The sequence below is a fragment of the Hippocampus zosterae genome, chromosome 10 (genome assembly GCF_025434085.1).
Source record: "Hippocampus zosterae strain Florida chromosome 10, ASM2543408v3, whole genome shotgun sequence".
Taxonomy (NCBI): Eukaryota; Metazoa; Chordata; class Actinopteri; order Syngnathiformes; family Syngnathidae; genus Hippocampus; species Hippocampus zosterae.
In genome coordinates, this window is record NC_067460.1 from 23529564 (window position 1) to 23553553 (window position 23990).

At 47.4% G+C, this 23990-nt stretch overlaps 1 protein-coding gene and 1 long non-coding RNA gene across 4 annotated transcripts in view; one reads left to right on the top strand and one right to left on the bottom strand.

Annotated features, from left to right (window-relative positions):
* Positions 1–23990, top strand: part of LOC127609024 (uncharacterized) — a 220753-nt gene that overhangs the window by 167768 nt on the left and 28995 nt on the right. The window lies entirely within an intron of this gene.
* On the bottom strand, positions 1791–23925 carry LOC127608905 (glutamate receptor ionotropic, kainate 1). Of its 3 annotated transcripts, XM_052078402.1 has the most exons (16): positions 22859–23343; positions 13824–13991; positions 13319–13576; positions 12682–12863; positions 12310–12363; positions 11384–11557; positions 9687–9830; positions 8773–8880; positions 7817–7858; positions 7529–7642; positions 6966–7169; positions 6323–6546; positions 5346–5464; positions 5049–5266; positions 4730–4955; positions 1791–3000 (listed from the first exon to the last, which is right to left on the bottom strand). In XM_052078402.1, exons 1-16 carry the CDS (start codon positions 22941–22943, stop codon positions 2711–2713), a joined length of 2610 nt encoding a protein of 869 aa, XP_051934362.1. In that variant the 5' UTR covers positions 22944–23343; the 3' UTR covers positions 1791–2710. The 3 variants fall into 3 exon arrangements, with proteins under 3 accessions (XP_051934362.1, XP_051934363.1, XP_051934364.1); XM_052078403.1 differs by lacking the exon at positions 7817–7858 and having other exon boundaries at positions 22859–23341; XM_052078404.1 differs by lacking the exons at positions 1791–3000; positions 4730–4955; positions 5049–5266; ... (3 more) ...; positions 7529–7642; positions 7817–7858 and adding an exon at positions 8357–8463 and having other exon boundaries at positions 8681–8880; positions 22859–23925.

The following is a 23990-nucleotide window of genomic DNA, read 5'->3' on the forward strand; positions in this document are numbered from 1 at the left end:
GAGTATTTTTTTGCAGACAATTAAAAAAAGAAAAAGAAAAAAAAACGGTCCCCATGCCCCCCAATAAGGGTCCAGTGTTTTTGTTTATTAATATTTGTTATCCTTTATTGTGCTTATATAATTAAGATGGGGATCGGTTTTACACACACACACACACAAAATAAATTCTCAAATGGGTTAAAAGCAAACCGCAACTTGGCAGAGTTTTCCTCGAAGCGTAACCAACACAAAAACCAGAGAGCAGTTGGTGTGTGTGGCACGCAATTGTGCACCAATGGAGATTTCTTGCCTCGCCGCATTAGCACTTTTGCATTGGCCTGTCGCTCGACTTCCCACCGCCGACTCAAAAGTTTTTGGTCCACCATCCTTCCACCTAAGAAGTCAACGATAGCTCACAAGCAGCCCTGCAAAACTGTGTACCATCAAGCAATGTGGCATCTGCGAGTCTGCAAGGATTACACGCCCAGACATCAGATATCATCCCCCGCCTCCTTCCGTTCGGCCGTGACACACAATCCTCAAGTTGACGTGTGTCAAAGCTGCCTTGACTCTCACCTCCATTACTCCTAATTAACTTCTCCGCAATTCGGGTTCTCCCTGGGCCGCCCGCATCTTCCATTCGCCGTTTTACAGTGTTTCGCAAAAGAAAGTACCTCGGTCCTCTTTATTTTTGCAAGCCGTGCAGGAAAGAGAGCCTTGATTTGAGGAAGAAGAAGCGGCAGCTGCGCGGCATGGCAAGGTCAGAGGCTGCTAATCCGCGGCCTCATTCATGCCAGATTAAAAACCTGCCCCCCAGTTCTGATTAAGAACGCAGGGTTAGAAGATTAAAGAGCGGCAAACAAAACCAAAGCAGTTTAAGACCAATCCTGGAATTCATCAGAATACCAAAACCTTAAATCGGTCGTGAACAAGAACTCGATCTGCCAGTTTTCACTCCACTTATATCTTTTTAACTGATTAAAAAAAAAAAACCAATTTGACATATCATTGTAAGTCTGTGCCGCTTTCGGCTGTGCTTATTTTGCGCAATTACACCGGCGATTATCCCTCTGAAAGGCAAGAGTTGCTAGCAAGGATTAGGAAACAGGGGGATTAGAAATTAATTAAAACATCTGGAGCTTTGTCCACTTCCTACGCTAAATCACACCACATACGTGCTAATAGAACGCACAAGTAAGTATACCTTACAATTTTTTTTTCTGCCCAGAATCAGCTACAACAATCGCCAGTGGACTGTACTGGCCCAAAAAAATAGCTAGCATTATCTAGACCACCTTTGATCTGCAACACTATTGGATTCCCCCCCCCCCCCCCCCCCCCCCCCCCGGGGGTCTGAGTGTCACATGGAGAAAAACACAATAGTTGACTATCATTCCCAACATAAGGTCCTTAACTTTTTTTTGTGACACATGATTAATCGTATAAACCGTTAAGCGACTGTATCCTGATTACACGCCTCGCGGTCTCCTTTGAACCTCATTTTCGGCCGGCTAGTATTCCGTTGACGGGATTATCGAAAGGAGGACCGTAACACTAAAACGTGTCAGCCGAGTGAGAGAGGCCAGAAGATGGATCGACCCAAGGCTAGCAAAGCGAGCTAACACCCTTGTCTCTTGCTACTTGACGTTAGCCAACAGTTTACTACAATGTCTGGACGGTTAGTTCGCATTTTTGACACACCAACCCCGCCGCACGAAAGAACGTCGAGTTAGAATAGATGGATTTCATTATTTTCAACCAGCAAATTTCACTCAAACACATTTTCACAAAACTCAAGAAGGAACGTGTGGTAAATTATCCCTTTGTTTATTATCCCGCATTTTTCCCAACACTGCCCCCTGGTGTTTTGGAATGTCAAGTATAACGTACCAGTGAGCTCAAATTGTACATTTAATTAACAATTCATAGAAATGTATCGGCTGGTTGTATACAGCAAAGCGGTTTGATCGTCTTTAATAACCTTTAGCATGCCAAAAATAAGACAAAGTTTGCAGTGATGTGATTTGTGTAATCATGTGACCCAAGCAGTTCGTGCGTGATTGGAAATGGTGGCAAACGGGGAACAAAATAAGAACGTCAACACAGCAATATGAAACGAGCAGCGATCAAAGGGTTAAAAAGGGTGTCATGTTTTTCACAGATTTCCTTTTTCTTCTTTCAGAAACGATTCTGACGCGACATCTTACATGCGCAAGAGAAAAATGACACACAAACTTGATAAATACAACAAATTTGAAAAGCATATTCACTGATAAACAATGTTCTGAAAAGTAGTCGCGGAAGAAAAAAAAACAGCGGTTGAATGCCTTTTCATCATGACTTGACCCCCCCCTCCCAAAAAAACACAAAAAATACATTTTGTTCCACACACACAAAAAAAAGGTACAATTTGTGTTTTTGTTTTGCATAAAAACAGAAAGGCCATGATGGTAAAGCATCATGATGTCAAACGCTGACCAGAGTCTATTATCCCCCCCCCCCGTCCCTCCCCACACCCCCCAGGACTTTTTAATGTATTCTTTCAATTAAAATATTCATGAGCTCTACATCAAAACTACAGAAAACGCCCAACTCTGCGATTAAAAAGTTTTTTTTATTGTAACAATGTAGTTCACCACATTTGGACATTTCCCGTCAACCTCCAGAAGGCGGCGCCCAAACGCATGCGGCGCTCAAGTCCTCGGGCCGCGTCCTTCAAAAACGGAGCGCGTCAATACTTATTGTGCCACTCGCACTGGCCGACGCTCACCTCCTCGATGTCCAAGTTTTTCCTGGATTTGTAGATGAACTCTCCGATAGCCACGAAAACGGAAAGGACCAGTCCGGCCGCCAACACAATGAAGATGCCGCCGATGTTCTCCACGCCCAGGGCGCTGGCCTCTTTGCTGTCCTCCTCGGGGCAGCCGTTGCCACGCCACCACTTCTCCTTCATCATGTGCAGCTTGCCTTCCTCCTGAAGCTGCAAGATGGCGATGGTCACTTTGTCTCTGTAAGGGGAGCCTGCGGAAGAAAGCGCAACGCTCTAGAGCACGGCAAGTCAAGAAGAACGGATTTTTCAAACATTCTCATTATTACATTATCTCCACGAGAATTTGAAATTTGGTTTCAGACTTTAGCAGGCATCATTGAATTGTTTTCGCGGGCCCAATAAAATAATGTGGTGGGCCAGATCTGGCCCCCGGTCCTTGACTTTGACACCTGTGCTCTAGAGCAACCGAAGCGACGAGGCCTCATCATCAGGTCGTCAGACTTTGGTTGCAATACTGAAAACGACGCTTTGTATTCAGTTCTTCTGATTGTGTGAAGCGCATCGAGTTAGTTACCTTTTGTATCATTCATTCATTCATTCATTCATCTTCCGAGCCGCTTGATCCTCACTAGGGTCGCGGGGGGTGCTGGAGCCTATCCCAGCCGTCTCCGGGCAGTAGGCGGGGGAGACCCTGAATCGGTTGCCAGCCAATCACAGGGCACACAGAGACGAACAACCATCCACGCTCACATTCACATCAAGGGACAATTTTTTAAAGCGTCCAATCAGCCTGCCATGCATGTTTTTGGAATGCGTGAGGAAACCGGAGCACCCGGAGAAAACCCACGCAGGCCCGAGGAGAACATGCAAACTCCACACAGGGAGGCCGGAGCTGGAATCGAACCCGGTACCTCTGCACTGTGAAGCCCACGTGCTAACCACTGGACTAGCGGGCCGCCCCATTATTACATTATATACATGAGAATTTGAAATTTTGTTTCAGACTTTAGCAAGCATCATTGAATTGTTTTCGCGGGCCCAATAAAATAATGTGGTGGGCCAGATCTGGCCCCCGGTCCTTGACTTTGACACCCGTGCTCTAGAGCAACCGAAGCGACGAGGCCTCATCATCAGGTCGTCAGACTTTGGTTGCAATACTGAAAACGACGCTTTGTATTCAGTTCTTCTGATTGTGTGAAGCGCATCGAGTTACCTTTTGTATCAAATGTGTTGAATTGAAATAAAAGCCGCCTGGATGGAAAATTCACATTTTTCACAATTTAATCGCATTGGCTTGTCTTGTGTTCCTGGTGCTCATTTGGTGGAGAAAATCTCGAGGACCAGTTTGTCTTTCAAGAACTGCTTCAAATGTATCAAATATGTATATCATAGCATCCATCCATCCATCCATCTTCTACCGCTTATCCGGGGCCGGGTCGCGGGGGCAACAGCTTTAGCAGGGAAGCCCAGACTTCCCTCTCCCTAGCTACTTCTTCCAGCTCTCCCCGGGGGATCCCGAGGCGTTCCCAGGCCAGCTGGGTGACATAGTCTCTCCAGCGTGTCCTGGGTCTTCCTCGGGGTCTCCTCCCGGTGGGACATGCCCGGAACACCTCACCAGGGAGGCGTTCAGGAGGCATCCGAATCAGATGCCCAAGCCACCTCATCTGGCACCTCATATCATAGCAGTCATATGAAATCTCGAGGACGAGTTTGTCGTTGAAGGACTCCCGAAAATCTCACAAAAATGTCTGATTCCGTCACTCCCCCCCATCCCTCCCGCCCAATACGTGGCTTTTTGAAACATTTTGGCGAGTCTATTCAGGAAAGAAATGTCTGCAGTTGGATTTTGGAGTCTCCATTTTGGAAGAATTCCACAAGCTTACTGCCGAGCCTAATTTTCATCCAAAATTTTTATGTTGCCCCATCAAGCGCTCAAAACGTCACCCCCAAAAAATTCCAAATCAGTACTATGTAAGCTACCTATTGGTGTCCCCACGCCGTAGCCCTTGGAATCTATCAGACCGCCAATCTGCGTGAGGTTGCAGTTGCGCTGGCTGATGTACTCGATGCTCGTCGACTCCATCAGGAGAGCGTAGTCGGTCGTGAGGACCCTCTGGATGCCTTCGCGGTTGTTCTTCACCAAGGCAGTGTTTTTCCGGCTACTCATGAAGGCCCACATCTTCTCGTAGGTCGAGATCTTCGATTTCTGTCGCGGTGAGAGCCAAACGTCTTGACACCCCACTCACTATTTATAGTTTTTGTGCTCGGGCAAATTGCAGGCTTTCACGATGCCGCTTACCTTGAAAAAGGTCATGGTGGATCCGTCTCTGACCGCGCCGTACTCAATTTTGGTTTGCTTGGCCAAGTCGTCGGCGGAGTCGATGGGCGAGTCCATCCTCTCCACCGTGAGAAAGGCAGCCAAGTTAGCGGTGTAGGAGGAAATGATGATCAGCGTGAAAAACCACCAAATTCCGCCGACTATGCGGGTGGACAGGGCCTTGGGCATCAGCTCGGAACCTGAAAGACGATGATGATGATGGCGAGGCGTCACAAACGACGGCGACCCGCGCCGATACCGTTGAACCGATAAGCGTACCTTGCTGCATGAGCGCTCCAACTCCGAACCACACGCTGTTTATGAGGGTGAAATTGTTTTCGACCACGTCCGAGTCCGGGTTGCAGGGGTGAGGATTGTACCACTCGTACGGAGTGAACCTGGAGAGTCGAACAGTCGCAATTCCAAAATTATATACAGTACTGCAAATGTCTGTGTGTGTGTACGTGTTTATATATTCATTCATCTTCCTAACCGCTTGATCCTCACTAGGGTCGCGGGGGGTGCTGGAGCCTATCCCAGCTGTCTCCGGGCAGTAGGCGGGGTACACCCTGAATCGGTTGCCAGCCAATCACAGGGCACACAGAGACGAACAACCATCCACGCTCACACTCAAACCTAGGGACAATTCAGAGTGTTCAATCAGCCTGCCATGCATATTTTTGAAATGTGGGAGGAAACCGGACAACCCGGAGAAAACCCACACAGGCCCGGGGAGAACATGCAAACTCCACACAGGGAGGCCGGAGCTGGAATCGAACCCGGTACCTCTGCACTGTGAAGCCGACGTGCTAACCACTGGACTACCGGGCCGCCGTGTGTGTATATATATGAATATTAATTTATGGCCAGACCGATGGTCGAGTGGTTAGCACGTCGACCCGGCTTTCCTGTGGGGAGTTTGCATGTTCTCCCCGGGTCTGTGTGGGTTTTCTCCGGGTTGTCCGGTTTCCTCCCACATTCCAAAAACATGCATGGCAGGCTGATTGAACATAGAAATTGTCCCGAGGTGGGACTGTGAGATTGGATAGTTGTTCGTTTGTATGTGCCCTGCGATTGGCTGGCAACCGGTTCAGGGTGTCCCCCGCCTAGTGCCCGAAGACGGCCGGCTGGGATAGGCTCCAGCACCCCCCGCGTCCCTTGTGAGGATAAAGCGGATCGGAATATGGATGGATGGATATGGGGACGTCGGAACCAGTTTAAGAACCACGGCAAAGACGCAAATAAACGAACGTCACCTGGCGATGACAAAGAGCACGCAGCTGACACCGAGACAGGCCAGCAGCACATACATCCAGATATCCGGGGACAGCGGGTTGAGGAAGGAGAAGACGCCCGGGTTGGTGCCGTTGGGTTTGTGATAGAGGATGCTGATGCCCAGCGTCATGAAGGGCTTGGAGAAGTCGATCACTTTCTCCCGCACGTAGGTGATGGTGAGGGGGGCCACCGCCAAGTCGGCTACCTGCCAACCGTCACAAGAGTGTCGGGATCCTTCCGATAAGTCATTCTCAAAAGTCTACACACCCCTGTTGAAATGCCAAGATCTCAAAAGAAGAGAAATACTCCAAAGCCTTTCTGCATTCATGTCACCTCTGACTCAACTTTAAAAAAAAAAAAGGAAATATTTCCGAGCGTGGAAGTAGAAGTACAGGCAAGAGATCTTCCGGGGTTGCACAAGTGTACACACCCTCACCGGTGACATTCAAACTCATGTTTAACGGGAGACGGCCATTTAAAGTGTCTCTGGTTAACCTTAAAAAAAATAAAATAATCAGCTGTTCCATGTTGACCGAAAAAAAAACTCTCCCACAAAATAAATACCAGAGTAGAATACAACGCCACAATAATCTACTGAAATAATACTTTGTCGCAAGTACTTACATGGTCGATGAGCTCGCGCACCATGCCGTTCCACTCGCCTTTGTCGTTCTGCGCGCCATATTTCCCGTCGGACACCAGCTTGACCTCGTAGGAGAAGCCCAGGATGTTGGAGAGCTCCTTGAGGAGGTCCAAGCAGTACCCCTCGAAGCGGTCGTTGCCGTACAGCGGCTTGTCGGACTTCTTGTACATCACGTAGGGATTTTCCTGAAAACGCCAACGCCTTTCGTTTTGCAAACAGTTCACCATGTCATGAATTAGCCACTTTTCCAGCAAAGCCCTGGCCAAATCGGAGAGTAGCAATTGTTGTCAAGCGTGTATGTTGAAGTGATGGTATACTGTGTTTGCATATTGGGGAGGAGCCAAGTTTAGCCTGGGTTGTTAGCGGAAGTTACAGAGTCTTGGTTTTTGAAACTACACGTTTTTTTGTGTGGAAGATTTATTGAAATTAAATCAATATAGACAATAATAAAAATGTTCAAATGGAGGAGGGGGGGGGGGGTGAATGACTCGAGTTAATTTTTCTTATTTGCGGCAGAGGTGGGTCCCTTTCTTATTTACCGTACCAGAATAGTGGTGACGATGAGGGTCCTGTTGGCCATGGAGTCGGTGACATTTGTGCCGGAGTCCTTGTTGTTTTCCGTTAAATTCAGGCCCGTCTGGGAGTTCCAGACGCCAATCTGTAACCGACAGAGTGTGAAGATTGACAATTTAACCGGGCGACAAAGTTTTGGCTGAAGCCACACCGAAGGGGAAAGTCATCAAAGCACAACGAGAGAGTGAAACAGACCAGACGGGGCGACAAGTCTATCAGTGAACAGCGTTACTATTACTATCTGTACCGAAGTACCGACCTTTTTCCACACTTTATTCAGGTGATTGTTGCCTGCGATTGTCTTGCAGAAGAAAAAAAAAAGGAAAAACATTTTTAAATGGAGGGCGTTGGATGTATAATGGAGCAAAACGAAGCGGATGACTTGTTGACTTTGAGCTGCAGTGTCATTTTGTAACGAGCATGCAGTACTGTCAGCTAAAAATGAAAAGAGTACTGCATTGAAAGTTTGAAGAAGTGTATTGAAAGGAGACGTGCAAAATGCAGTTTTGAACTGCCAGCATTTTGACTGATCTTTCAACACCCACAAAATATTGGCGTTCTGTTGACAATGTAAGCGCCAAACTTGGCGAAGGAAGAGTCGACTCTCTTCTTTCTCTTTTCAGTTCTTTAGTCATCAGCAGTCGAAACATGGATTGGTTTCACTCAAAGCACCGGTTTCGGACCAAAATGCGGAGAAAAAGCAAATTCTTACAAAAACATGGTAAGCAATAATATGACGGACGCTGACGTGGCAATCTGAGATTCACTGCCCCATCGTTATCGTCTACTCTAAAGCAGTGCTTATCTCAAATCCAAAGCGATACAGTGTTGCCATCTGCAGGAATCTAGTAGTCATTACGGTTGTTTACAAACTTGAATTTCACAGAACCTCATCCACACCTATGCCTCGATAACTCGGTGGTTAGCCACTCATGTAAACTGCTTTCAGTTGGTCAAAGAAAAATCCCAATATGTCTCCTTTAACTTATTCATGGTGAGCCCTGGATGTTTTTTTTTTTAATTTATTTTAATGTTTATAGGCGTGAATGGTAGCGAATGAGTGAGTTTGTACAGGACAGGTCATTGTTCAAAAGGTCAAATATTCCAAACTGACCAGCACAACATGAAAATGACTTTTTTTTTTTAAAATATGTTAATTCCTGCTTAAGAATCAGTTGAGACAAAATGAAAAGCGGGAGGGAGGGGACGGTTCACCTTCTCCAAGCCGTCCTCCTTCAGGCTGATCACGTCCAAATCAAAATCTTTGCGCAGGCCGTCTGTCTTGTTAATGACGATTTGTCCTGTTAAGCCATTCCACTGCGCCTGTGCGAAGAAGCAGGACAGCCAATGAATCTCAATCCTTTTTTTTTTTTTTTCTTTTGGTAATGGTCAGAACGCAAAATGCTACATCCAGTTTACCGCAGAAGCCCGAGTAAATGAGTATGAATGGACGATGAATAATTGATGAGCGAGTGGTGCTGCATTAGGTCCAATCTTGGAGATGACGGCTTGTTGCGTCCTAATGGCCCAAATCTACGTTGGCTGGACATTTCAAGTGTGTGTGCCTCGTAGATGATGATGTAAATGGGGCAGGCGGGCAAGTCCCCCCCCACCTGAGCGCGGAGAGCAAGGCTCATGAATGCACTCGTCGCTAATGAAGCGAGCTCACTTGATCACAAAGCTTTTATCCGAATGAGGCACAAATTGTCTGTTTTTTTTTCCTTGTAATGTTGCTCGCACATCTTGATGTCCTCACTCCCTTGAAAATGTCGACATTTGTTCGTTTGCACAGTTTGGAAACTTTTGGGTGTGGGGGGGGGGGTGACCTGGCCCAAGTCATTGGCTGTGTAATTTTCGTCCAGAACCGGATACATTTCTCAGTCATAATGCATACATTTGAATTCCAAAATAAAACAAAAATAAATACAATAGTATTTGCGCATCAATTCGGATCGTTACTACATGTGTAAAAAAAAAAAAAAAATAGAATTGGTTTTGAGTTGACGGATCGAATGATGACATTTTAAATCGTCTATCTAATCAGGATGAAAATATTTTGATTTGCAGTCATTTATCTTTTAAACGAGAATGGAAAAAGAACGGCGGCGTCAAAGTGTCGCGCTACTCACGTCTTTGAGCATGTTCATGAAGCGCGGGCCGAAGCGCCACGGCTTGTGTCGGTGGCACTGAAGCGAGCTGACGGTGATCTGGGCGGCGCGCTGCGATGCCGCCGCCACCATGTACACGGCGTCGTACATCAGGGACGCTTCCGTCTGCAATCACACAACGTCTTCCGACTCACTTTTGTTCATGTCATCGAGTCAGCATCCTCACAAATCAAGATGATGTGAAATAACGGAATGCGACTGAGCGCAATCAGAACCTCCCATTAATTCTTTTCTCAAAATAGATGTTTGTGTGTTTGCGTGGATTCTCTCAGTGATTCTGTTTCGATTTTCATTTATTTTATTTTTTTCAGGGGTGGAGGGCAGCCTTTTTTCACTTCAAAGTACAGTAGAGTTCACAAACAGGATTAGCAACCAGGCATGGGGGAGTTTGGGTGTGAATTATGTTTTTCACACCCAATAATTATGAATTATTGGGTGTGAATTAATTTTGTTTACCAATGCAAGAGCTGTAAATAGCGTAAGCTTTTAATGACTGCCTTCATTAAAGCAGATAAACAACATGTGGATCTGCTTCGCGTCCTAATGCGTCCTATTTATTGTTGGGTGGCGCACCCCCTTTGTGCGTCAAACTTCTCGGAGAGTCGATGTGCCTCCGTGGCCGATGTCTTTTGAATTTCCTATGAATATAGGAAATTCGGGCGGCCCGGTAGTCCAGTGGTTAGCACGTGGGCTTCACAGTGCAGAGGTACCGGGTTCGATTCCAGCTCCGGCCTCCCTGTGTGGAGTTTGCATGTTCTCCCCGGGCCTGCGTGGGTTTTCTCCGGGTGCTCCGGTTTCCTCCCACATTCCAAAAAACATGCGTGGCAGGCTGATTGAACACTCTAAATTGTCCCTTGGTGTGAGTGTGAGTGCGAATGGTTGTTCGTTTCTGTGTGCCCTGCGATTGGCTGGCAACCGATTCAGGGTGTCCCCTGCCTACTGCCCGGAGACAGCTGGGATAGGCTCCAGCACCCCCCGCGACCCTTGTGAGGATCAAGCGGTTCGGAAGATGAATGAATGAATGAATATAGGAAATTCCGGACACAAGCGGCCGAAATGAGTTTTCTCCGCAGGGTGTCCGGGCTCTCCCTTAGAGATAAGGTGAGAAGCTCGGTCATCCGGGAGGGGCTCCGAGTCGAGCCGCTTCTCCTCCACATCGAGAGGAGCCAGATGAGGTGGCTTGGGCATCTGATTCGGATGCCTCCTGAGCGCCGCCCTGGTGAGGTGTTCCGGGCATGTCCCACAGGGAGGAGACCCCAAGGAAGACCCAGGACACGCTGGAGAGACTATGTCACCCAGCTGGCCTGGGAACACCTCGGGAGAGCTGGAAGAAGTAGTTAGGGAGAGGGAAGTCTGGGCTTCCCTGCTAAAGCTGTTGTCCCCGCGACCCGGCCCCGGATAAGCGGTAGATGATGGATAGATGGATGGATGGATGTAATATAGGCCCTGGAAAATATCACCGTCAAATTAAAAATGCCTTCTGCCCTAAAGTGTAAGGAATTCACACGATATAAGTCAGCAAAATAAATGGAGCTATTTCCCCGACACGAAAACAGTTGTGAAACTGTCGTAAAGATGATTCTGGGTAATCACAGTCGTCTTTTTTACCATCGCAAAAAGCAAGCATGGAAAGAGTTTTAAGCTCTAGATCGTTTTACCGTCATCATGCCTTCCATCATTCCCGTCTCGGCCTTGGAAGGGGCCTGCAGCCGCTCCATGGCCCACCTCTCCACCACCGAGGCCACTTTGGGGTTGTCGATGTTGAGCAGCCGGAAGCCCGTCATGTTGACACCGCTGTAGCGGTACGGCTCCAGGTCCAGTGCAAACAGGTCCTGCGGGGAAAGACATTCGCAAAACTTTGCTTGGCTAGCGTGGGGGACAGTTGTTTTGTTTTGTTTTTTGTCTATTGAGCCACTAGACGGTTATCATTGATACCAAACGTGGCTAAATTGCCAGCTCATGTGCGTAGTTTTGACTGTATAGGTTTTGAGGTGGGCGAAGTTTAGCATGACGCGCCATCACATCAACGAGATGATCCGGCGGGTTGTGAGTCTTTTTGACGTTGTAGATTATTTCAAGTTGTTTTGGTTTTATTTCGCGGCCCGGTAGTCCAGTGCTTAGCACGTCGGCTTCACAGTGCAGAGGTACCGGGTTCGATTCCAGCTCCGGCCTCCCTGTGTGGAGTTTGCATGTTCTCCCCGGGCCTGCGTGGGTTTTCTCCGGGTGCTCCGGTTTCCTCCCACATTCCAAAAACATGCGTGGCAGGCTGATTGAACACTCTAAATTGTCCCTAGGTGTGAGTGTGAGCGCGGATGGTTGTTCGTCTCTGTGTGCCCTGTGATTGGCTGGCAACCGATTCAGGGTGTCCCCCGCCTACTGCCCGGAGACAGTTGGGATAGGCTCCAGCACCCCCCGCGACCCTAGTGAGGATCAAGCGGTACGGAATGAATGGTTTTATTTCTTCAGTTGGAGATCAGTAGAGCTCATTGGAATATCTGACATTGTGCTGGCGAGCGTGCACGTGAGCAGACCTACTCTGGGCGATCACTTTGTGGATTCTTTTGAGTCTCGCTTGCCTGCTTACCAGCGTGGTGAAGAAGAAGTGGTAATATTCTGTCATCATTCCCATGGACAGGATCTGCAAAGTGTTGAAGGGCAGAATGCTTTGTAAGGAAATGCGGTGATAAAGTTGTACTTGACTTGATTCGTTTTCACGGCAGGTTTGGTTTCTTAATATGAAGTTCCAACTCTGCCAGTGATACGGGCGGGAACACACAATTGGCAATTTGGCTCAGTATTAAGCCAAAAGCTGCTAAAACGTCTCTTAATTTTTTTTTGTCCCGACACCAGAAATACTTGAGAAAAAACATTCACAAATGAGGGTCCTTAAAAATGTGAAAAATCTCTTTGGGGGGGTCCTTCGAGATCCTCTGCTGGTGATCTTGGAGTGGCTCACCTGCTTGAGGACGTCAGCCGACGTTTGATAGGAGCAGTCGAAGATGACGTAAAACTCCTTCCCCTTCTTCATCTCCTTGAGAAGCGGCCGCGCATCTTTGCTTCCCATTTGCAGCTGGCGGATCTTGATTTTGATGCTGTATCTGGACGGAGCTTTGATCAGCTCTTGCAAACGGATCAGGCCTTCAACCCACAAACATCATGATTACTTCATGTGCTATCTGCTTTGACCCGATATCAGTGATCCAGTTTCAACCCGGCGATTCTCACAACCAGTGAAAGAAATCGCAGTCTGTTTTCTTGCAGGTCAAAATGGCGCCTTCAATTTGCAAAATTTAGAAACGTTTAAAATGCAAAAAAGAATTCTGACAAAACTGTGCCCCTTGTGGCCGTTCATTGTCGGCATTCTACTTGTACCAGAGCCCCCAAATTCGAATTAGCATTTATTCTGCCACACAATGATTCAAATTTACATTGCGATCACAATTCTTTGAATTCGAAAAACGAGAAGCTGTGTTTTTGAGCTCCGCTCATTGAGGTTGTCAAGGACAACTGGCATTTACCCTCCTGCATGTCTGCGGGCCAAGCTAACGTGGACCCAACAACCCCCATCTTATTACAAGATTTTCGCAACTGACCCGTCGCGTCCTCGTAGACCACGGTAACCGTCTTCCACTTGTAGTACTGCACTATGTCCAGCACGGCTCGACTTATGGAGGCATATTCGGGATAGAGGTTAATGTAGAAGCTGTCTCGGTTGTCCACGGACGGATGCTTCCAGCGCGTCTGGATGTGAGGGACTTCCAGGGCGTTGCAGATGGACTGAACGGCGCTCACCGACGAGCTGTGTGACGGTCCGAACACGGCCCCCACACCTAGTGCCAATTGGTCACAGGCTGAGGATTGCGAAAGAGGGGGGAAGGGTGGTGGTTTGACAAGAAAAGTGCATATAAACATTGGAAACAACAAAGGGCCTAAAATTGAACCTTGAGGCACACCACACATTACTTGGTGGCCTCGCAGGGAACACGTATCCCAAACTTACTGTAAGTGTTCTGTCAGTGAGTTGGTTGGCGCCAACAAAATAGTCACGTTTTGATTTTGGGATTTTACGACAAGAACAAACGGTAACCGTATACTTACCTCTTCTGGAGGCCTCGAAGCTGTCAAAGAGATTTATTCTCTGGACGTCGTAGGTCAACGTGGTGTTTGGCATGAGGGTCCGGTTCCTGTTGATGTTTGTCACTGCAAACTTAAAAGCCAGCTCCTCCACACTGATGGGCTCGGTCTCCAGCGTCTCGAAGATGCCGCCTGGGTGGACGGACACCAGCAAGCAAAGCCGTCAAACGGGGCTGCCGTGTGTGAGCCGATAGTAACCCAGCCGAGGCCTTATGAATAGATTGCATTTCAGACACGAGATAACTCAATGTTCTTCACATCGTTAAGAGAACAACAGCCGGAACACATTTAAAAAAGATAGATATCAGGTCTTTTGTCTTTCGGTGAGGTGAAGCAGCATGTGGCTCCTCGTCTGAGGTAAATTTCCAACGCCTGTTTTGAGTCTCTCTGAAAACTTGTGTCTTTGTAGTGCAATGAATACACTAGGTGTGAGTAAGTAGTCCAAAGACCTTGTCTCATCACAACGTGATGCTACATGTGATCAGATCAGATCTGTGTCTTGGTCTTGGTGAAGCAGCATGTGGTATTTTATTCTACCAGCGGAACTAAGGAACGAACTAAAAGTTTCTAGTACTGTAATATAGATATATAGATCTATATATATATATATATATATATGTATCCATCCATCCATTTTCCAAACCGCTTGATCCTCACTAGGGTCGCGGGGGGTGCTGGAGCCTATCCCAGCTGTCTTCGGGCATTAGGCGGGGGACACCCTGAATCGGTTGCCAGCCAATCACAGGGCACACAGAGACGAACAACCATTCGCACTCACACTCACACCTAGGGACAATTTAGAGTGTTCAATCAGCCTGCCACGCATGTTTTTGGAATGTGGGAGAAAACCGGAGCACCCGGAGAAAACCCACGCAGGCCCGGGGAGAACATGCAAACTCCACACAGGGAGGCCGGAGCTGGAATCGAACCCGGTACCTCTGCACTGTGAAGCCGACGTGCTAACCACTGGACTACCGGGCCGCCTTATATATATATATATATATATATATATATATATATATATATATATATATATATATATATATATATATATATATATAGAAAAATTCATTCATTCATCTAATTTTTTAATGTATTTATTTTAAAGAGGCCGACTCCTCCATATTGCATCTTCGCTTAGAGTGATTATGAATATGACATAATGTTGCGCAGATATGCTCAGGTCATGTCACTGGAATTTAATCCCATTGAGAGAAAAGCCCCCACCTCGGCCAGCCTCATCCTATTTGCACGGCCTACATTCCGACGCAGCGTTTGGGAAAAGCCCGTTGCCGCCAGGACAAGGAGACACACCAGGAGACGCGCTTACGGGGGGGGGGGGGGGGGGGGTCAATGCGAGTCATTTGCGTGGCCTACAGCTCTTGGGAATGTCTTTGGCGAGCGTGTCGTTTCATAGTTTGCCGAACTTCATTAATCGACCTTTGACTCCGGCGCAGCAGATGCGACACTCGGCGAATGTCTTAAGCTCTAAATCTTCCCTCGGGAACATTGATGAAGTTACTCCATCAACACGGGCGTCACATTTAGCGAGACGAGAGCAACTCTTTCGAGTGACACCGCAATCATTGGAATGATCATTTTGCATACGCCTTTACTATTTCTTACATCGGCACGTTCCAGATTGCTCGACTAAACAAGAGTTCATTCCTTAAAAGACGTAATCTCTACAAAAATATCTCCACAACAACTGTCCAGAAAACATCAAACAGCCTCATGATTGCAAAACTCCCAAACGTTCGGTCTTTGATAGTTAGCCGGTTCCTGGATAATGAGCCGCATGCTGCTTCACCAAGTCGAAAGCCATTATTATACCATCACGCATTTAGCAGCCCGCTGTGCTGTGGAAAAGTTTCAACCTGAAGAAAAAGTCTTTCTACCCGAGGCGAAAAAAAGAGTAAAGTCAAGGCCAGACAAAAAAAGAATCCCAAAGCCTTTCAAATGGAAATTAACCCAAACACTTTTTTTAATGGGCGTATTTCAAATTATAGTACAGTTGTTTGTATGTTTTGCACACGGCGACATAGACAAGTACAGACAGACTCGAGGCCACCACTGTTATGCTTTGTTTTTTGTTTTTTCTTCTGATGCCACCAGAAGGTAGTTTTATAATGGATAGAAGTAAAAAAATAAAATACCCAAAATACCCAAATTTGATCAAAATCAAACACAAACAATCTGAGGTGGCAGGCGGTGCCCACATGACGGCAATTGGCATTCTGTCGCGTTGCGACTTGAGTGCGCTACCAGCGTTCTGTATTTCAAGGCAAATAAAGACTTTGAAGTCGGCTGTGACCACTCCCACAGCGGCGCAGCCACCCCCAGAGTCTGCGCTCTTTTGCCAATTTACCGGTCTAACCCGCCTCCACTGCGGAGCGTTTAAAATACATTAAAAAAAAACACTTCTTCAATTCTTAACGATTTGAAAGTCACAACTTTGAAGGCTCGCTTGTATTTATTTAACGCGTCGGGTGTAAAGCAAATCGGTGGAATCGAACATCACACTTCACAACACCAGAGAAAAGTTCACTGCACTCGGCAGTTCCGTATGAAAATGTAATTAAAAAAAAACGTTTTTCTTTTCACGCAGACCTTGATGGTGAATGACCTTTTTCTCTTGGTGCCCACACTGAGAGCGCCTTGTGCACACGCGGTGTGGTTCGCTTTTGAAAAACGAGCTCCCGCCCCAAGCGCCCGCGAGCAGGTCTCGCTAAAACACTTCCGAATTCTGCACACAAACCAATTCACGCATCCATCAATAATTTTTCAACCACACACACATATGGCCCAACTTGTCTCTTCCAAGCAGATGGTCCGTTTTGTGCGCGGGGCCAGAATACCCACCCCCACCCCGTCCTCAGTACTATGTAGATTTTCCGATTTACATCTTGGTCGCCGGTGTCTAATCACTCAAACACAAAATGATGCGCAGCCACCGCATGAATAATCTCCAAAGCGCTGCCAACGCGAGAGGCGAATACAACAGGGAAAGCAGATTCATTTGGCCTCCTTGTTTGTTTGTGTGGTGCAGAGAGGGAACACGAAATGTAAATTCCGGAGAAAAAAAATATTCTAACGGTAGAGTATGTCCTCGTTTGCAATATCATTTGGTTAAAAATGATGAAAGCAAAAATGAAAATCAGATCCATAAAATGAAATACCTTTAAAAAAAAAATTATTAGTTGTAATTAATTTTGTTACGGGCGGCCCGGTAGTCCAGTGGTTAGCACGTGGGCTTCACAGTGCAGAGGTACCGGGTTCGATTCCAGCTCCGGCCTCCCTGTGTGGAGTTTGCATGTTCTCCCCGGGCCTGCGTGGGTTTTCTCCGGGTGCTCCGGTTTCCTCCCACATTCCAAAAACATGCGTGGCAGGCTGATTGAACATAGAAATTGTCCCGAGGTGGGACTGTGAGATTGGATAGTTGTTCGTTTGTATGTGCCCTGCGATTGGCTGGCAACCGATTCAGGGTGTCCCCCGCCTACTGCCCGGAGACGGCTGGGATGGGCTCCAGCACCCCCCGCGACCCTAGTGAGGATCAAGCGGTATGGAAGATGAATGAATAATTTTGTTACATGGTCTTTTGTAAAAAAAAAAAATAATAATAATAATAACTTATTTATATGTCTTTGTTGGTGACTGGATGAACAGCGGCAGTAGAAACGTCCTTTCAATGAAAAAAAAGAAAAAAAATTGGCACGTGTATTTGTGGGCGTATTATTTTTGATACGCGTGTAGAATGGAGGACACGAAGGAGTCGTAATCGCGTTTTTGGTTTGCAAGCGAGTGAGCAGGCGGGCCTCCTTTTCCTTTTCCTTTAGAAGGAGGTCATTCGAAACATCTCGATAGCGCAACTTCATTTGCTAATTGTGTTCATCTGTGTCGCTGCGTTTTTTTTTATAAGGAAGCGTTCGGATGAAGTGCAGCGGAAAAAAAAAAACTTCAGCCGACGCATTTTGGAAGTGAACAAAATGCGCGTCTATTTTTTATGAGGCGTATCGCAGATTCCGTTTGCGGGCGACAAATAGGTCACTGCATCCACGAGATGAATGAATGGCCTTTTGGGGGAGGAGGTAGGGGGGGGCAGGGAGGGAGAGTGCGGGTGGGCTCAACATGCCCGGAAATTCAGCAAGCACGGGAGGAATAGAATGTGACAATGTGACCGCAACACGACCCCAACAAAATCACTCCGTAGCGCCCCCTGGAAAGTTGGGGGCAAAAACACAAATTCCCTTCCCTCAGTTTGACCTGTCGACGTAAAAACCCACGTAGGGAGGCCCGGGCCGGAATCGAACCCAGCGCCTCAGCACTCTGAGGCGGATTTGCGAACCGTCTGACCACCATGCCCACCTAATTCCGTCCTAATCGGTGAAACTCTTTTCACTACGGGGTACGGTTTTCGAGGATCAAACCCCCCCCCCCCCCCCCCCCCCCCAAAGATTTTCACCTTGATACACAAGCTTTGGAAAAAAAAAAACTGGTGAGGGGTCGCTCAGTAATATAAGTTAGCGTTTGTCCTGACTGCATTATTAGGTCGCACGGCGCTGTGGGGCAATGCATGCTGGGAGGTCAGCAAAACCAGAGCGCTGCGGGGACACTGCGATCGGCCTCGAGCGCCACACTTGTGTTGACTCCTTCGGATGGAGAACGAACAGCGACAACAAGCCTTCATTTGAAGTCAGATATTTTGGGGGGGGGAATGGATTTTTGAAACGCGAGGTAGGAAACCGGAGTACCCCGAGAAAAGCCACGCAGGCACCCAGCCGTCTTCCGTAAAACCTGAACCGGCTGCCAGCCAATGGCAGGGCACACATTGACCAAGGACCATTGACGCTTACGGTCGCCCCTCTGGACAGTTTCGAATGTTCCGTTAACCTGCCACGCATGTTTTTGAAACGCAGTAGGAAACCGGAGTACCCCGAGAAAGGCCACGCAGGCACCCAGCCGTCTTCCGTAAAACCTGAATCGGCTGCCAGCCAATGGCAGGGCACGCATTGACCAAGGACCATTGACGCTCACGGTCGCCCCTCTGGACAGTTTCGAATGTTCCGTTAACCTGCCATGCATGTTTTTAAAAGGATGGTAGGAAACCGGAGTACCCAGAGAAAAGCCACACAGGCACCCAGCCGTCTTCCGTAAAACCTGAACCGGCTGCCAGCCAATCGCAGGGCACATATTGACCGACGACTATTGACGCTCACGGTCGCCCCTCTGGAGAGTTTCGAATGTTCCGTTAACCTGCCACGCATGTTTTTGAAAGGCGGTAGGAAACCGGAGTACCCGGAGAAAAGCCACGCAGGCACCCAGCCGTCTTCCGTAAAACCTGAACCGGCTGCCAGCCAATGGCAGGGCACACGTTGACCGACGACCATTGTCGCTCACGGTCGCCCCTCTGGACAGTTTTGAATGTTCCGCTAACCTGGCACGCATGTTTTTGAAACGCGGTAGGAAACCGGAGTACCCGGAGAAAAGCCACGCAGGCCCGAGGGCCAGGAATGTCAAGTACGGTCCCACGTTGCCCCGCCACAATTTTGTGGTTTACCGATGCCGATCGTACCATCGCAAGACGATTCGATCGCAGCAGCTTGGCGGAGACGTGGCCCAACGAACCCTCGGGTCGACTCGCACTTTCGCTCTCATAGAAAGGGGGGGAGTCTTTTGGGGTCGAACGGGACAACGGTGTAGTGTTCGACTTTCTCCCCCCCCCCCACGGCCCGACAAGCCAGCGACCGCCACCCATCTGACTTGGGCGCACGCCAGCCTCGGACTGAATGAGGCGCTCCGAAGCCATCGAAGATCCCCGTTTGATGTGCGACACTGAGCTCTCTCTGTTGGTCCGGCGAACCCCCCGACACACGCGGAGTGAAAATGAGGAGGGACGTTTCGCTGGCTTGACACATGATCCGACGGCGGCGCCACGGAATTGCCCGTTCAGTCGCGTTGGCCAATACAGACGAGCCGACATTCCGTTCGCTCGTCCGCTCTGACTTTCCGCATAAAAAGAAGATTAGTGTTGGTTGTTTCGGGATTTGTTGTTATTACCAGAAGAGCGAAACAACGACACCTGCCAAAGCGGGAGGGATGTTAATTGGAGGGAACGTGGCAGCATATGGGCGAGATTAGCGCCGGGGATGAGAATGACAAAGATTAGGCCGGGCCCCCGTCCTTGATTGAGACGGATTAACGACACGGAGCTCAGATTGAGACGGGAGAGAATGGCCAGGCCGCTTTGTCCAGTTTTTCACAACTCCAGGCGGTGCGACCAAAGCGGCGTCCTGCTGGCCGTTGAGGGAATTACCTCCCCCTTGCGAAGGTTTTGGCTTTGATCGAAATAAACCTGCTAATCCAAATGGACAGACGCTTTCACATCCATCCATTTTCTGAACCGCTTGATCCTCCAGAGGGTCGCGGGGGGCTGCTGGAGCCTATCCCAGCCGTCTTCGGGCAGTAGGCGGGGGACACCCTGAATCAGTTGCCAGCCAATCGCAGGGCACACAGAGACGAACAATCATCCACGCTCACATTCACACCTAGGGACAATTTAGAGCGTCCAGTCAGCCTGCCATGCATGTTTTTGGAATGTGGGAGGAAACCGGAGCACCCGGAGAAAACCCACGCAGGCCCGGGGACAACATGCAAACTCCACACAGGGAGGCCGGAGCTGGAATTGAACCCGGCACCTCTGCACTGAGAAGCCGACGTGCTAACCACTGGGCTACCGGGCCGCCCCACGCTTTCACATCACGGTGAAAAAACATTTACCAGGTTTGAAGCTAGCGAGACTTGGATGTGTTGTTTTACAACGACACTAAACAATATTTATCACTTCATATGTCGCTGTGGATGCAATAGTAAAGCTTCCCGGCTCTGTCTCCAAAATGGAGGCAAGCGATGACGTACGTGGCAAGTGAATCGTAGTGAGGTGAGCCTCCGACTGTCCAAAATATGACCGACATTTTTCTTTTACTCTCACCGACGTTGTTTTGTGATGTACGTTGCGGCGGACCTTAGCATCCGTTGTTTGTGGAAGTTGTGGCGATTCTTTGCTGTGAATTTGTAAAGATAAATCCTCCACGTTTGTGGTGGATTTTTACCCTCACATCAACCGAAACTCAATGGAAATCTAAACTGATTTGAATCCAGTTCCGTTCCACATTTGAACGTTTTGGCAGCAACGCGGATGCGGAGTGGAATTAAATCCACGAAACCTTTTCAAATGGTGTAAAAATCTCACCATTGGTCATGGTTCCAATTAAATGAGGGTTCCGTTTTATGCCAATCCAGATTGAATTTGGATTCATCAGGGGAAAAAAAAGGATTATATAGAACAGGAAAATGCATTTATAGATAACACATTAGAAAGAGAAAAGTTAACCAGGAATCTAGACAATTTCGAATCCAGTTCCTATCCGGATCTGGGTGCAGTGTAAACGCAACACGGAAAAAATCTGATGAACCTGTTTGTCATAATTGATTATGACGATCAAGCGAGGATTAGGTTTCGTCATAATCCAATTTGAATTTGCATTCAAGAGAGGAAAACGCTTCAATAGAACAGTGGAAGCTATTTGGAGGCGACACATTTCAAGCCTTGGCTTCGAGCCCGAGTCCTCCTGTTGAGAAAGTCTTATTTTTTTGTCTTTGTGATGCAACGTGCAAGCAGACTCTCCTAATGAAGCGCACTTATCATCGCTTGCATCAGCTCTAAAAGGACTAATTACACGGCCTTCCTCGTCAACTTTCAAAGCGCTCGTCCGTAAACTGGGGACGGATTTCAAAGTGTCCGCGCGCCCCCCCGCTCGCGATTGCTCGTGGATCTGTTTCCTGTGGCCTCGGGCCAAAAGGCGAGCAAGTGCGCCAGCCGCGATGCGTTCAAGTGCATGGGCAGTCCTCCTCTGACCCACGCCGGAGTGGATTAAGGGGATTTCAATCTCGTCGTGCCCAAACGCGGCGAGCGACCTCGCCGTGATTATTGTCATGATGATTCTTTGGGGCGAAATACAGAAACTTGAAATAATCCAGTCTTGTACCATGATAGTATAGGAGTCAATTAAAATGTGTTTTTTATAATGTGACATCAATCACATGTTCCAAATGGAATCTTGTGGGGGGGGGGGGTGTTTTGAGTTTGATGCCGTTCATTTTGTATGACCAAAAATACACATCAATGCAAAAATGTACTTTTTATAAGCTAGTTTTTTTATGGCATCGCGACGTGCTCGTTTCATAAGTGCGAAAAACGACCTCGTCCTGTATAAACTGAACTGGATAAGGCATTTCGACTATTTGGGTGGCCTCATTGGAAAGAGCGACACAGTCCAAATATTGAAACGGCTTTCGGTGTGACGCAGCGCCGTTGTGCATGGTTGCAATCGCAAAGTACAAAGTTCTCATTTTAAATGGAGTGTGAATGTCTTTGACGTTTCATGTTATTGTCTTTTTGAATTCATTCATTTTTTTAGTCAATTCAATTAAATTTTTATTCAATTCAATTAAATTTTATGTCAAATCTACAAAACCATTGTATATATTTTTTTCTTGAAGTTATGAGTTTTTCCATTCACTTATTTAAACCAAATTAAACTATTTTAAAAATTAAATCAAATAACACATTAAATGTAATGATTTTAAAAATAACCATCATGTTTAAAATGCACCTAGAATTCCTTTTTTTTAATTGTTTAATTTTAAAAAAAGCACACAAAATGATTTTACATGTAATTTTTTTTAAACCATTCAATTAAATGACCTTAAATGAACAAATGCTCCATTTATGTGCACAAAAGTGATGGAACAATCTTAAAATATGTCAACGTGCATATAAGCCGAGCTCAGTTGCGTCCTCCTTTTTTTTGCAACAAACAACTCCAACAACAGCAACAATAATCAATATGCATCTTTCCCCAAGCAACCGATGTCAAGGTAGAATGAGTCCGACGGTTTTTGCAAGGGAGCCAAAGCGACTCTTGGCCTCCGTCACTCACCAATCCGGAGGACCTGCTGCCAACTGAGCCACAAGTCCGCGAGCAAGTAGAGCAGAGACAACAGCAGCCCTCTCCTCTTCGCCATGGTCCTCCCCGGGGGCTCCGCTTCAGCATGGAGGTCAGTTTTCCGCCCAAGTCATGCTGACACCTCGCCGATGCAAGTATCCTTAAGCGTGGCAATCAACTGGCCCCTTACCCGCATCGTCGCCTCGCTCATTGTGAGAAGGAAGAAAAAGAAAAGAGGGGGGGGGGGGGAAATCACCAAATTTGATGTTAAAGGCCTTCGTGCGTGACACGGGTGTTGTTTTCCATGTTCAAATCGCATCCCCCTTTTTTTTTTCCCGGCGCACGCTTGAATTGAAGGGTGCAACTGAGGAGGAGGACCGCTTAGATGCTCTGGGTGTCAAGGCGGCACGGATAGGAACTACCATTTCCCGCTGTGGATTTCAAAATAAAATCGAGCCAGAGTAAATGAGCTGGAAATACTTGGGCCGTTCAGAAAAAAAAATCCAGATGGCCGCCGCTAAGCTCATCACGCCATTCAAACTGTGAAATTGAAACATTATTTTGAGATTGGGCACAGTTGTCACCTCGCCTTGTAAATGTGCACTTCAAATACGCGACGTGGCAGGGCATCAACGGGGTTCCACCAAACCGACCTCTGTTGAAATGAGGCTGCTCACTGAGATTTTGCAATATTCAGCCTTAAAATATTTCTACAGGAGAGCACAGCAAGTCGTTTTACTTTGCTCTTGAAACGTGGCATCCTCTATCGCCCTCACAAGTGCATCTCAGGTGTTAAATCCCGAGTAACAGCCCGTACCAGAAGGTCATTTAAATCGTCGTCGGTGTGCCCTCTAATGGACAAAATGAGCAAATACATTTACACGCCAGTAAAACAAAAACAAAACAAGTTCTGTTTACTGAACTTAAGTCGATTTTTCAGAAATATGTTTGAGTGCAGTATTTATATTTATGAAGACTTTTTCTTGTTTACATGGGACTTTTTTCCAAACTTTTCAGATGATGGCACGATGTAAAAAAAAAAACAAAACATTAATCAACTGTAGTCGAGTCAAGGCAAACCGGATGATTTTGTATAGCCGTTAAATTAGAAATTATATTCTGCAAA

Excerpts from the sequence above, each read along its gene's own strand:
- LOC127608905 (XM_052078402.1), bottom strand. The coding sequence starts at position 22,943 with ATGGCGAAGAGGAGAGGGCTGCTGTTGTCTCTGCTCTACTTGCTCGCG. Across the intron at positions 12,864-13,318 it reads GGTCTACGAGGACGCGACGG|GCCTGATCCGTTTGCAAGAG; the intron begins GTCAGTTGCGAA and ends TGTGGGTTGAAG. Across the intron at positions 8,881-9,686 it reads TCATGAACATGCTCAAAGAC|GCGCAGTGGAATGGCTTAAC; the intron begins GTGAGTAGCGCG and ends TTCTTCGCACAG.